The 12,490-nt window shown below is 41.5% G+C and overlaps 1 protein-coding gene across 7 annotated transcripts in view; it reads left to right on the top strand.

The window, feature by feature from the left end:
• The window catches only part of LOC143154388 (uncharacterized), a 35,811-nt gene extending 23,535 nt beyond the window's left edge, over positions 1-12,276 (top strand). For 4 of the 7 annotated variants that reach the window (XM_076326531.1, XM_076326533.1, XM_076326532.1 and 1 more), the window contains 5 exons: positions 2,976-3,156; positions 4,415-4,549; positions 6,627-7,113; positions 7,887-8,142; positions 9,185-12,276. In XM_076326531.1, the coding sequence (XP_076182646.1) occupies positions 2,976-3,156; positions 4,415-4,549; positions 6,627-7,113; positions 7,887-8,142; positions 9,185-9,544 (1,419 nt within the window). In that variant the 3' untranslated portion in view covers positions 9,545-12,276. The remainder of the gene's footprint in view (positions 1-2,975; positions 3,157-4,414; positions 4,550-6,626; positions 7,114-7,886; positions 8,143-9,184) is intronic. The other 3 variants (XM_076326530.1, XM_076326528.1, XM_076326535.1) reach the window with 2 other exon arrangements.
• The last annotated feature ends 214 nt before the right edge of the window (positions 12,277-12,490 follow it).

Genomic DNA, 12,490 nt, shown 5'->3' with positions numbered 1-12,490 from the left:
AATAAAACATCACGCGTAATAAGTCTTGCCCTCGCAACTTAAAACCACATGCATACGTACAGATTAGTAAACAACTGTAACTCTTAATAATAATACAAAATATTTACATCGTGATCGTTAAAATATGTGTGCCAATTGCGCAATTATTGTATCGTGTATACCGAGATGGAACAAAGTAACACGATCGAGAAGATTATTTTTTTGTTACGAAAAGAAATGTCGCGCCAAAAACTTTCTTCAAACTTGATCACGTGACCAAAGAACAGTAATCCAAATGTTTCAACTTGTGTCTTAATTTCCAGATTTTCGATACTTCGAGTTTCGCGTTGTTAGAAACGTTTCGTTTCCCCCGACAGAAGCAAAACTCGGCAATTCCGGCGCCCTTCGTGCGCTATTACGTTTCAAATCTCAAGTGACGGTTATATGCGCGCGATGGATGCGCGGGACATGTAAAACCGTGCGTCTGTGGCGCGCAACGTCCGCGCTTTTGAAAGCGCGACCGAGCCGGAGTTTTCACTGTGGAAATTGTTGATCGTTAAAATCGAAAGTACAGCGGCCACGTAAGACCACCGATGTTTCGACGTTTCCCTCGTTGCCTTCTCTTTTCTTTTCTTCTTTTTTTTTTTGCCCCTCTCGTTCTATCAACACGCCCGCGAAATTACAGGAGTGCACGCGTCGATTGTTCATCGACGCGTCCAGGGCTGACGAGTCGAACAATTAGCCGCATGCAACGTGCAGCTGCATTTCGCTCCTTTTCGCTCAGCGAAAGCCGTGACGATCGTTCCTGACACGATTTCTTCGTGGAAATTGTCGATAAAACTGGCAAATAACACCCCGTAGCTTGGAAAATGTTCACGAATTTAAAGTCGAGATTGCTCGAATTGAAATTATTCGAGGAAAATCGACGCGTTGGCCAGCTGCATCGCGATGCTCGTAGGTGCAACTGAACCTCGACAGTTGCAGGAAAAAGGGGCTAAGTGCTGGTGTATTTCTAATAAGATACACCGCTTACGCAATACGTGTTACTGTTATGTAAGAATCAACATTTGGAACATTTATTAACAAAAACTAGATGTAAATTAAGCTCGAGTCCCGATGTTCCGAGAATATATAAAAACATTTTTGTTCGTCCAAAAGAGATGGAACTTTTAGACAATTTATAAGTAAGCGAAAAAGACCAAATCGATTAATAATTGGTTAATTTGGCGGCGCTAAATTAATATGTTAGAGGAAGGAAAGAATGGAAATAGGAAAAGGAGTGGGGGTAGTAAGCGTTTCATCCCGGGCCTGCTAGTGGACTCGTCAGTAAGGCATCCTAGCAGGCCCTGCCTTATACGCCGGGACATTGGAAGATCGGTAAGAGGTCGTATATATAGCGATCGGAGCAGGTACGGGAACTTGCGGGAAACGGTTGGTGGTGAGTTTCCCTCTGGTGGCAAGCGTGGGTAGTGCCGCCACATAACCCCCTTGCCAGTGGTAAACGATACTTTGAAGTTCCGTCCTGATGTCCCAGTGGCGTAGGTATTTGTTCCGTAGTTCGGTTTGTCACAACAGGCACAGGAGAAGGTTGTCCAGAGCGGTGGAAGAGAAGAATGCTTCTTTTTCGTAGTAAGGCCCAGCTGCTGTCGATTGCGGAATACGCGTGGCGAGCATCGTTTGCTCAAGCCGCGTTTTCGCTTGTTGTCCGACGTTGATGCGTGCGCGTACCAGTATTTATGAAACGCATCGGTGTGGTCGGTGAATAATGTCGACAAGCTGCCTGCTGTCCTCCTGGGGTTGATCCTGATGGTTAGCCGGGAGTATAGCGTTCGTGTCGTCGCTGGCAGGTCGAGGAGTCAACCCTCGGAGAGGGGGATTTACGAAAAATCGGCCTTTACGTTGCGTTCCTTCCATCGTCTTGTGCTGCACCTGTACTGCTGCTGTGCTGCTGTCCAAGAAGGTTGCGTTGGTTCTTAGACGGGGTTACCACTTTGGCGGCGCTAAATTAACGTATGTGAGGAAGGAGCGAACGGAAATATAAGGAAGTGGGGATAAGCGTTTCATCCCGGGCCTGCTAGTGGACTCGTCAGTAAGGCATCCTAGCAGGCCCTGCCTTATACGCCGGGACATTGGAAGATCGGTAAGAGGTCGTATATATAGCGATCGGAGCAGGTACGGGAACTTGCGGGAAACGGTTGGTGGTGAGTTTCCCTCTGGTGGCAAGCGTGGGTAGTGCCGCCACAGTTAATAATAAAACCAACGTAAGACGATTTGTTCGCGACGTTTATTCCATTGGGCAATTAAATTTGTATTTGTTAATTACGAAACATTTCGTTCCGTAATTAAAATTTGTATTTTTATTCGACGAGTAACAGATAAGTTTATCTTTTATCCATCGATCTGAATCTCGATCTACGCGTAGTCTCCGATACAAAGCGATACAATGTAACCGTGAGTAAGTAGATGTATTTAAAAGGGGGTAATTAAGAATTCAGGTTCGAATTTATAATATTCAATCTTCGGAACAATCTTTTATCTCGAACGGAAGACTTACATTTCTAATGTCATTTATCACTTTGCGAACAATCATTCCTTTCACTTGTCAGTAGAATGCCATGGACGAAGCGTGTCTATCAAGGTTCTACTATACCAAATATACTTCCAAAACGTCTATCAAATATATCTCATAAAACCAAACTCAAATTCAATCAATTTCAAATAAAAGTCAACCTGTCCCTATAGACAGACCAGAGAGACAGGTTTCGTACAATAAACAGTTGAAATATTTGCTATTTGAACTAAAGTTTATTCGAATAAACGTTTATTCTCAAACGAGAAAACAATCTTAATCGTTGAGTAAATGTTACAAACGTTCTTGACGTTTCGTTTCGAGTTGTTGGTGGAAGGAATCGTCGGTAAATTATCCGTTACTCTGATTTACGCTAAAAAAATGATTTCCAGTAACAGTTTACTCGAAGGTGGTTCTTCATTCGCAGGTGATATCCGTGATGCCAGGTCTCCTCGCAGATTTCTGTACACCCCAGAATCTAGCGACCTGGCTACCCCTGGTAAAAGACACCCTGTTACCGGTGTTTCTGGCCCTCTTCGACAAAATGTTCTGTCGCTACGTGGCCAAGGTCTACACGAAGCAAGATCACGCGAGAAGATTGTCACACGGTGAGTTCAAATCTTGTTAAATCGATGCACAGAGAATAAACTTTGTCTCGATCAAATTTCAAAAGCATCTAACCCGGACGCTATCTCTCGAACAATTCGACCTAACCCCTACCTGGACACATTGTATCTTATCTTTAAAAATTGATAAAAAGATTACTTCTATCTCTACATTCATGAATCGATTAATACCCAGATTAAATGATAAATGACTACAGAGTGAAATTTCCTTAGTGAATTTCCGATGAAATTCAATTAAAGAAAAGAATGTTTACCGAACTTGAGAGAGAATCTTTGTTCGAACGAAATAAAGGCTTGTTCTCTTGGTACTTTACTCGTTTTCTTGGTACACTTTCGAACATTCTTTTTATCGAAATCTCGAACGGTCGTATTATACAATACAAGGTTAAATTGTTTCAAGCTCCTTGAAAAGTTCTTTATTTACGATTCCTCGGTTTTCAAAAATCAACTCAAACCCAATTTCCCGTTTTGTTCTCGCGCCTACGATCGTTAAATTTTCGTTCAATTCGCGCAAAAGAGAAAAAAAAAGAGGGAAGGGGGAATGTTGAACGAGAAGCAGCGAGTATCGTTTAAAACTCGAGCCAAGACGCGATAAATAATATCGCGTTTCGTTCGCGGAGCGTATTCACGATCCGCGCACATACGTAGACCGCGAAGCTCTCGTAACGCCTGTTGGTGGTTCGAGGAAACGATTTTCGGTATGCACCAATCTGGTAATACGATCGATGAAACAGGATTCCCTGGTTCCGTGGTATTTCCGATGGCGGTGGTACGGCATCGATTTACGAATGAAAAATGCACGCGGTGACCCGGTGTGCACGCGTGGGAACCAGCCGCGGAGATGATGCATCAACGCGTAATCGTCAAGGAGAAATATCAGTTATGCGACAAGCCGCAATCTCGCAATCGCGGTAACCACATACCGCGCGCGGTTAATTTCCCTTTTACTCGGCCGATTTATTTTTTCATACCGCGGTACCCCGGCCGCGCCACGATACGAAACAGTACTCGGTTTCTTCCGTTTGCGCGGTCGTGTCGTTTTTATTTTTCTTCTTTTTTTTTTTTTTTTAACCACCGAGCATCGTTTAGTTCAGTTTTAACGCCGCGGTCGGTTTCGATTCGGTTGGCAATACGAATCGCGTTAATGGATCGCGCGCGGCTATTTTACGCAAGACGCGGGGAGAAATTGCGGCCGGTTTCAGACGATTTCACGAAAATTTCTGTTACGCTTCCTTTCCAGGCGGCATAGACGGCAAGTTTCGTCATTTCGAGCAGGACGCCGAATACAAGCTGCAGTTGAACCTAAATCACGGCCTGAAGTTCCCCTTGACTAACGGAAGCCTCTACGGACGGTTGCACAATCACCAGAACAGAGGTAGGTGCACACATAGAATCTCTTCGCGTGCTTTTCGGTTACGATGGATTTCCGTTTTAAGGGGGGACACCACCCTGACGAGTCGAAACAATCGAATACTCTGTTTTTTTTTTCTTTTTAAAGTTCGAAGCGCGTAGAACGTTGCGTCAAAAGGATATTTCAAAGTTGAAACATTTAGCGAAGTTGCAGCCATAAATACACTTGTGTTACGTTTTCCTCGAGACTAGATTTTCAACCCCTCTTCTTCTTCTTCTTAGTTTTTCGTTTGCGCAGTACTGTCTAAAAAGAGAAAGCTATCGAAAACGTATGGAAAATGGCTGAAACTGGCTATATAATTTCATCGTACCGTTGCAAAATCTTTCACGAATTAAAGTAGTATACTTACCACTTGTAAATGTCCGTTACCGAACACGTTCGATTCGTTGCAACACTGGTCATGGATCGAGAACTATTGTATCGACGTTCCACACGTTCCTCGTGGATAGAATTCTAAAGTTGGAAAAACATCTCGCATTGTTCCCGAAAATTCTCATCCCTCGTGTTTACACGAAGTCACTTTGTTAGGTAGTTGGAGCAACGCCTCCCAATGGACGAACACGCTCTGAATTTCTGATCGCGAGGCATTCTGCGACCCGGTTAACACGCGCTAGGAATTTCGTACGACCATAATCTTCCACCGATAGAAAGCGCGGAGTGAGTCGTTTCCTCGGCCAAACGATAGCTTCCAGCTACACAGTGGACAGCTTAAATTATGGGCCACCGTCGAGGTGGGAAATCGATATTCCCGGTCACGTCGTATCCTCGATCGGGACCAGTTATCGTACAGGAGTCCTTAAATAAAATCCTGACCGTCACCCTAAGCTTTTCAATTGCACCTTCCTGAGATATCGCCTAGAAAAACATTTCGACACGTTCACTCACACCTCACTTGCAAAATGTTCTTAAACTGGATCAAATTTCAGAAAATACAGGATTGTTCGAAAATATATTTTCATACTTTAGGGTTGGTTCCAATATACTCCAAAAATTAGTTAAAAGTATCATGACAATCCGCGTTCAAATGTCGTAATCGTTTCTAACGAATTGAATTCAATAAAGAACATTTTTTATCCTCCGCGCGATGTTATCGTACGATTATTATTATCACAAATTGCAAGGCTCGAGGTAATCGTAATAAACGGATCCCACTGTAGCGAACAAATGTCATGAAAACATACTTAGCTCGGTAAGTGCTTCGTTTCCGGGTTATTGACGCTACAATTTGCATACCAGGCCAGTCCCTCGAGGCAGAAAATCGACTCAAAAACACAAGAATTGGAAATAGGCATCTTGTTGTATCATTAGGCGCGTTTAGATGCAAATTTAATGCATTCCGTTTTGCAGAAACGGAATTCAAGGGGGAAACGTAAATTAAAAAAGAACAAAGAAAATACGACTTTTCAGATTTTACGCTGTATCTCCGGGACTGCGCAAAATTTTTGCCAGAGATGTGGAAGAATTTTTTTAACCACTTTTCAACGAAAAATACGAGATCCTGTAGAACTTGCTGCGATACGTAGAACCGGAAATTCAGCGTTTCGAAGTTTAATTTAAAACGAACAAGAATTATAGTCGACGAGGAAACGGATAAAAATGAACCATTTTTGCGCGACTTTTATCGACGCGATGATGTTTCATCGAATCAGGTTGATGCGTTAATCGTTTAGCCTGGAACAAGCAACACTTCCTCGCCAAACCTGTTGTAACGTTTATTCGATCGAGAAGAACACGATTATCAGGAAAATGTCGCCATTCGAGTGGGACGTTTCTGTGGAAACTTTATTTTGCTCTAGATTTCTTCGTTGCGAGTTCATCGTATGATAAAGTCTTGTTTCTAAAATCAACTTCGTGAAACAAATAAACTCGATGAATCGTGTTCAATCTAATATAGATCTGTACGATAAATCTGTACGACTTTACACGAAGTGAGTCAGAGATCCAGTGGTTTGTTTCCGAGAAAATCGATTTCGAAGTTTGTTCACGTTGTACAACAGTGGAGAATACGTGGGTCGTTTTCTTAAGAAAAATCATTTTACAGGAAAGACTGGCACCATTACGATGGGGATACAGCATTACCCCAGGACACAATCGCTCAATGAGGACGGCAATTATGCTTCCCTTCCCGCGGAGCTGTCCTCTTTCACCAGTTCAACCTTCGAACCTCGCCAAGAGCCCAACCCTGGCGAAACCCAGAAGAAAACCGTCATAGATCAGCAGAACAAACGTCCAAGACCAAACGAGAACTTCCAGGAGTTGCCTGGCTGTCGCAGGAAGATCGGTAGCACGGACGTCTTCGGACAAAACATGGAGAACCTGGTCCAGCTGGAGGATCCGTGCAGCAAACGCAAGTTCACGAAGAGTTTGGACGAGATACGAGAGGAATCGCCGAGAAGACACGCGAGGAGCGTGCTGGGTTTGGAAAACTTGATCGCAGGATTGGACAGCAACCTCCAGGATCAACAGCAACGCTACCCTAGAATCGCTCTGCGGAGAAATCAGAGCTTCGATCATGCTAGATGCCAATCGTGAGCACATGTCTATTGAATCCTTAGCTGGACGTGTTCTTACGATACGACGATTGTCTTCAATTCGTTTAACACGTTGGTTGAAACAATCGGATCCTGAGAATCAAATATGGAGAATGGGATACTGTAGGGTTCTTTAACGAATGTAAACATTTTTTTTTGCAAAGAATTGTATTTATTTTGGATAAAGTAAATCGATGGTGCGTTTAGTATATAAAATAGCCAGTTCGTACCAATGTGAAAGTTTGGAATAGGTCTGTGTAAATAATCCAATGTAGATCATTATTATCCACACACCAGTATTTTCTAACTTGCGAAAGACGTTTGTAGATTTCTTTTTTCAATATTAGGCATTCAATCTAAAGTAACTTATGATTTATCGAGAATTTGTAACACCGTGATTTAGCGATATTAAGTAAGACTTCTTTCGTTTTCAATCTTCAAAATCTGAATCAGATATTGATGACTTCTCAACGATAAGAGATTCTTAGGTCGGTATTTTCTATCTCAAAATTGTCTTAAAAGTTCTTGCTACTTTTGAAATTGTAACAAGTCACGGTCATATGCAAACAACCTGTCAGAGAAAACCTCTGAATTGCTTTGCTCCACTTTCAGGACGTCAGATTCGTACGCAACTTTTAATTACTACGTTAAGAGTAATTACTTTGGGACAGTTTTCTCCAACTCTGAGTGTAAAAATATTTAACTTTCCATTGTGCAAAGCCGACACGAGAGAAATTATTTTATTCTGACAAAATTAACGATTTCTTCAGGTACCATCGACCAGTCCTCGACTCGAGAACGTACGACTTGAAGAGGCAGGATCCGAGGAAAGAGCAACAGAACGTCCAGAGGCAAGATGTTCAGGGTGGAGCAGATGGATACGAAACTTCCGACGATGAAAGCTGCGATATGGAGAACGTGGATTTCGACACCATGAGCTCGTGCAGAAGTCGAAGCAGAAGCTGTTGTTCCGTCACCACTGTGGCGAACGACGATTTCGAATATTTTCAACGTAAGGGAACCAAGGTAACATTTCTGATACCCTTCTTTGCGTCACGAAGTTCACCCGTATAATCGTCTTTTTAAAATTTCTAAAATTACAAAGCTAAATAACAATTCTTTCAGCGAAGAATTAACATTCTAACGGAATTCGAAGTTAAACTTTAGCTATGAATTACTGAATATCGCTAAAACTTACCAGACAATCTAAGTATCAAAGTGTTTCCTCTATATTTCAATTAATCTACCAACTTTACTTATCAAGTTCCGCGCAATAATAAATTCCCTAATTTCCCTTGTGGTCTTGTCGAGCAGAGACCTGCGTCCGTGTAGATTCGGTCCGAACTAAACGAATAAATTACTCACCGAAGTAATATGCGTTATAACAACGTTGTAGATCAAACTTGAATACCATCGGATCGCGATGTATCGTTAAAAAATTCCTCGATCTTATCCATGTAATGGTTGTTGGACAATCTCGCGACCCAATGATAAAAAGATTACCGTATATCTAATGCTGCAGAATAATTTTCAGAATATATTGACCAGCTCGAGTACAGATGCAACAAATCACTTTGGCTACATTTTCCTTTTCCGTTCCATTGCATTATTGCTACGAATGTATCAACTACATCGTTCGAGTACAGATGATCCTCATTTTAAGCAGGGATCAAGATTATCGAAACTATTACCGAGGTCTGCAACAAATCTCTTGAGCTACATTTTTCTTTATCAATCTATTGCATTATTGCTACAACGAATGTATCAATCGTTTCGTTCGAGTACAGACGATCCTCGTTTTAAACAGAGATGAAGATTATCGAAACTTTTTAATAAGATTTCTCCTGCTCGATCCACAAGGTAATCGGCACACCTTTCCCATTTTTCCACGCGTTCGTTTCGGTGCACACTTTCCAGTCACCCTGTGAATCGCGCCAATTCTCCGTTACTCGCGTATTTACCCAGAGAGGCGCGAAGACCGTAGAAATTACTCGGCCGAGGACTTTATTGGCCTTTCATCGAGCGAGCACTTGCACAACGTGGATCGTGAGAACGTCCTGTTTTGCAGGTGGAGCTGTTGCCCTCGAAGAGAGCTGGCGAGGTAAAGGTCAACATGCGATCTTTCACGCCGAGGATCATCGAGACCGGGACGGACGACCGCGATGAGAGAAGAAACAAGATGGCCGACACCAAGCCGAGCATACAATCCTATCATTTGAAAAAGAAAAGGATAGGACCCGGTTACTCGATGAACGACCTGGACAAGCTGACCATGGACAGAAAGCTACCGGATCTCTCGATCGAGAGTCTGAAGAGCATCCTGAAGAACTCGGGCGTCAGCTACCTGGACAACGGGGACATATGCAGGCACGACATCGGTGGCTCGGCGCCTGACTTCAAGAAGATCTTCGTCACCGAGTTCATATGAGATCACGGGGAATGTTATTTTTCGATAATTCTTGCGTAGCGAAGATCACGTTCGACGAGATGAACGTTTTCTTTCAATTTTGTGCGCGCATTGTAGACGCATAGACGACGTATTCCTTGATTGTACATTCGGGCAAATTGGATCGAGAAGACTGTACAAAGTGTTCGTGTAATTGTAAAAAAGTATCTTCCGTTAGAAACGTTAGAATTGATACTGTGAGAACGTTGGCCAACGGGAGGAACGAACTTCCGTATCTATGTTCAGGCGAGGTAGCTTAACAAGACACGTGGGATTGTACAGTGTTTTTGTAAATTGAGAAAGGTTCGTACGTTGAAACGAGTCAGGATTCATCCTGTGAAAACATTGATCGGCTGGAAGAACTAAACTACCGAACGTTTAGGCAAAGTAACTTAACAAGACACGTGGAAATTGAACGAACCAGCGGTAAACGGATTGTACAAATTCTTTTTGTAAACGAGGAAAGCTTCTTACGTTAAACAAAATTAGGATCCATTCCGTAAGAACGTTGATCGACTGAGAGAAAGAAACTGTTGGACATTTAAGTAGACGTTAAGCTTAACAGAACGCATAGAAATTGAACGAACCTACGATAAAAAGGATTATAAAAATTGTTTCTGTGAATGAAAAAGCTTCTTGCGTTAAAAAAAATTAGGGTTCATCCTGTAAGAACCTTGAACGGCCGAGAGAAATAAATTGTTAAACGTTTAGGCAGAATAGCTACTCGAGACTTGTAGAATTGAGACTGTACGAAATGTTCTTGCAAAAGAAGCTTCTTTTAGGAAAAACAGGGATCGCGAGGTGATCTTCTGCTGTTCCACTATGGCGGAGATCTAGAAAATTATGTAACTGCCACGCGGAAGTAGTCGGATTGGAAAGTTAACGGACGCAACGAGTCTAGTTGAAGAAGTCGTTAATTAATCGAGTCGGCGATGCGTTTTCCTTTTTCTGCGGGTGTGGCGATAACTATCGCTTCTTCGAGGCTCGTGTCAACGCTATGAAATCAACGATCGGGCTGAGGATGTTTGCGCAGGAAGGTCGATTTTCAAGTACCAATTGGAAAATAGAAAGTCCCGTAACACTCGGTCAATGTCGATTCGCAAACATATTTCTCGTCTACCATCTTCGTTACTATACGTGTTGAAATTCTTGATTTCAAGAAACTAGTTTTTCCATATCACCCGGTATGTAGGGATTGTGCAATACAAACACGTGAGAACGAGATCGGAAAATTAAGTTACCTACGTTCTCGTTTCTTACGTTGAATACCGTAATTTTAGAGATTAATTTCTTCAAATGGGACAATATTGACTCATACGGATCTCTAAATTTAATTCGTTACCTCGTTATTCGTACTCCAATCCTCCTATCTATTAGTGCTACTTTGCTGGAAAGATCTCTCTTTTTAATTGTATCGTAATATTCTTATCGGTAAAAAACATCTCATGTTTGCAACATAAGTCGTATTTATTAATCTTTTTAATTACGATTACACGAGTGTCTACGATCGAGAAATCACCGTCTGGGGAATGTAAATTTAGAAATTTCTTTGATCATTTTCCGTACAAATAAGTGTACCGACACTGCACGATCGTTCTCAGCTCGTGGAAAACAGAAGAGGAAGAGATTCGTCGAACACCGAGCTGTGAATCGGAGAAACGAATCAACGAGACGTTATTCGAACCATCGATTTCGTATTTAAATAGGACAATACGTTACGATGTGACGTTTGCCAGTAAATCACAGCGTCCTGACGTAGCGAGGATCGAAACTGTGGCGACCGAGTTACAATGGACCAAGGCTGAACAGGAATGCGAACAGACGCGTGTAAAATATCTGTAAAATATGCCCTCGTTGTTTCCGCAATCCCGTTTTAAACCGTTCCGTTACGTAAGAAAGTTTTCAGAAACTTTCACGCCCACCCAGCATAGTATGGAGATCGTTTTGTACATACCTTGTATATTTGTATGGTAATATTTAATTCAGCAAATACATGTGTACGTGGCAATACGTGGATCCCCGTTAATCCCCTTACACCTACGAAACAACGAAAAAGGATACGTTAAAGATTCGAAAAACGAAGCTTTTGGAAAAAATAAAGAACGATCGATCGATTAATCGTGTTACAGCAAAGATGAAAGCATTATAATAGTCTCCGGATAACTGAAACGTTGGAGGACCCAATATCTGAGAACCAGTGTATTCGTGAATTCATTTACCGATTGATTACCAGATGATACTTTTAAATGCATCAAATAATTGGAAAGTTTACAACCGAACAATATGAAATTGTTTGTCGTTAGAGTAAACGATTCTTTGTTACTCTTAATTTTTTTAAATTGGAATTTAAACGACATTAAAAGACTATTGTACAGTTTCATAAGTATATATACGTAGATACGTGGTTAATACACCGGTGATTCTACAATAACATTTTTTATCCATTTGTTAAGATTAACGGAGAATAATTTAAATTTTGTGCAGAGTATTTAGAATAATATGCCTTTGCTTTTTCATTTTTCAGAATCATCATTTTGAGGAAACAACTCGTTACGTAACATTGTAAATCTTAATACATGATTTAAATTATTGATACAAACGCAGCCGTTGGAAAGCTTGGTTTGATTAAAAATTAATTTCGGTAGAAAAATATTCGGAATCGTCCGAAGAATCTAGCACGCGATTCGTCGAACCGTGGCAAGCAGTGTCATGAAAATAAATTCGATTACGTTGTTTAAAAAAAAAAACTTTTTATTCTACGATAAGTCTTCTTCTTAATCTATAAATATACGGTGCACGTCACGTTCGAAACAATTGTTACAGCAGATACAGTCCATGCATTTATTACTTCCGATAAACATTTTGACTCTCAATTTGAATTGTCTTCGGTACAATAATAATAACGCGTTAATGCATACCTAAAATATA

The sequence above is a fragment of the Ptiloglossa arizonensis genome, chromosome 14 (genome assembly GCF_051014685.1).
Source record: "Ptiloglossa arizonensis isolate GNS036 chromosome 14, iyPtiAriz1_principal, whole genome shotgun sequence".
NCBI classification, from domain to species: Eukaryota; Metazoa; Arthropoda; class Insecta; order Hymenoptera; family Colletidae; genus Ptiloglossa; species Ptiloglossa arizonensis.
This window is presented reverse-complemented; position numbering and strand designations above follow the sequence as displayed.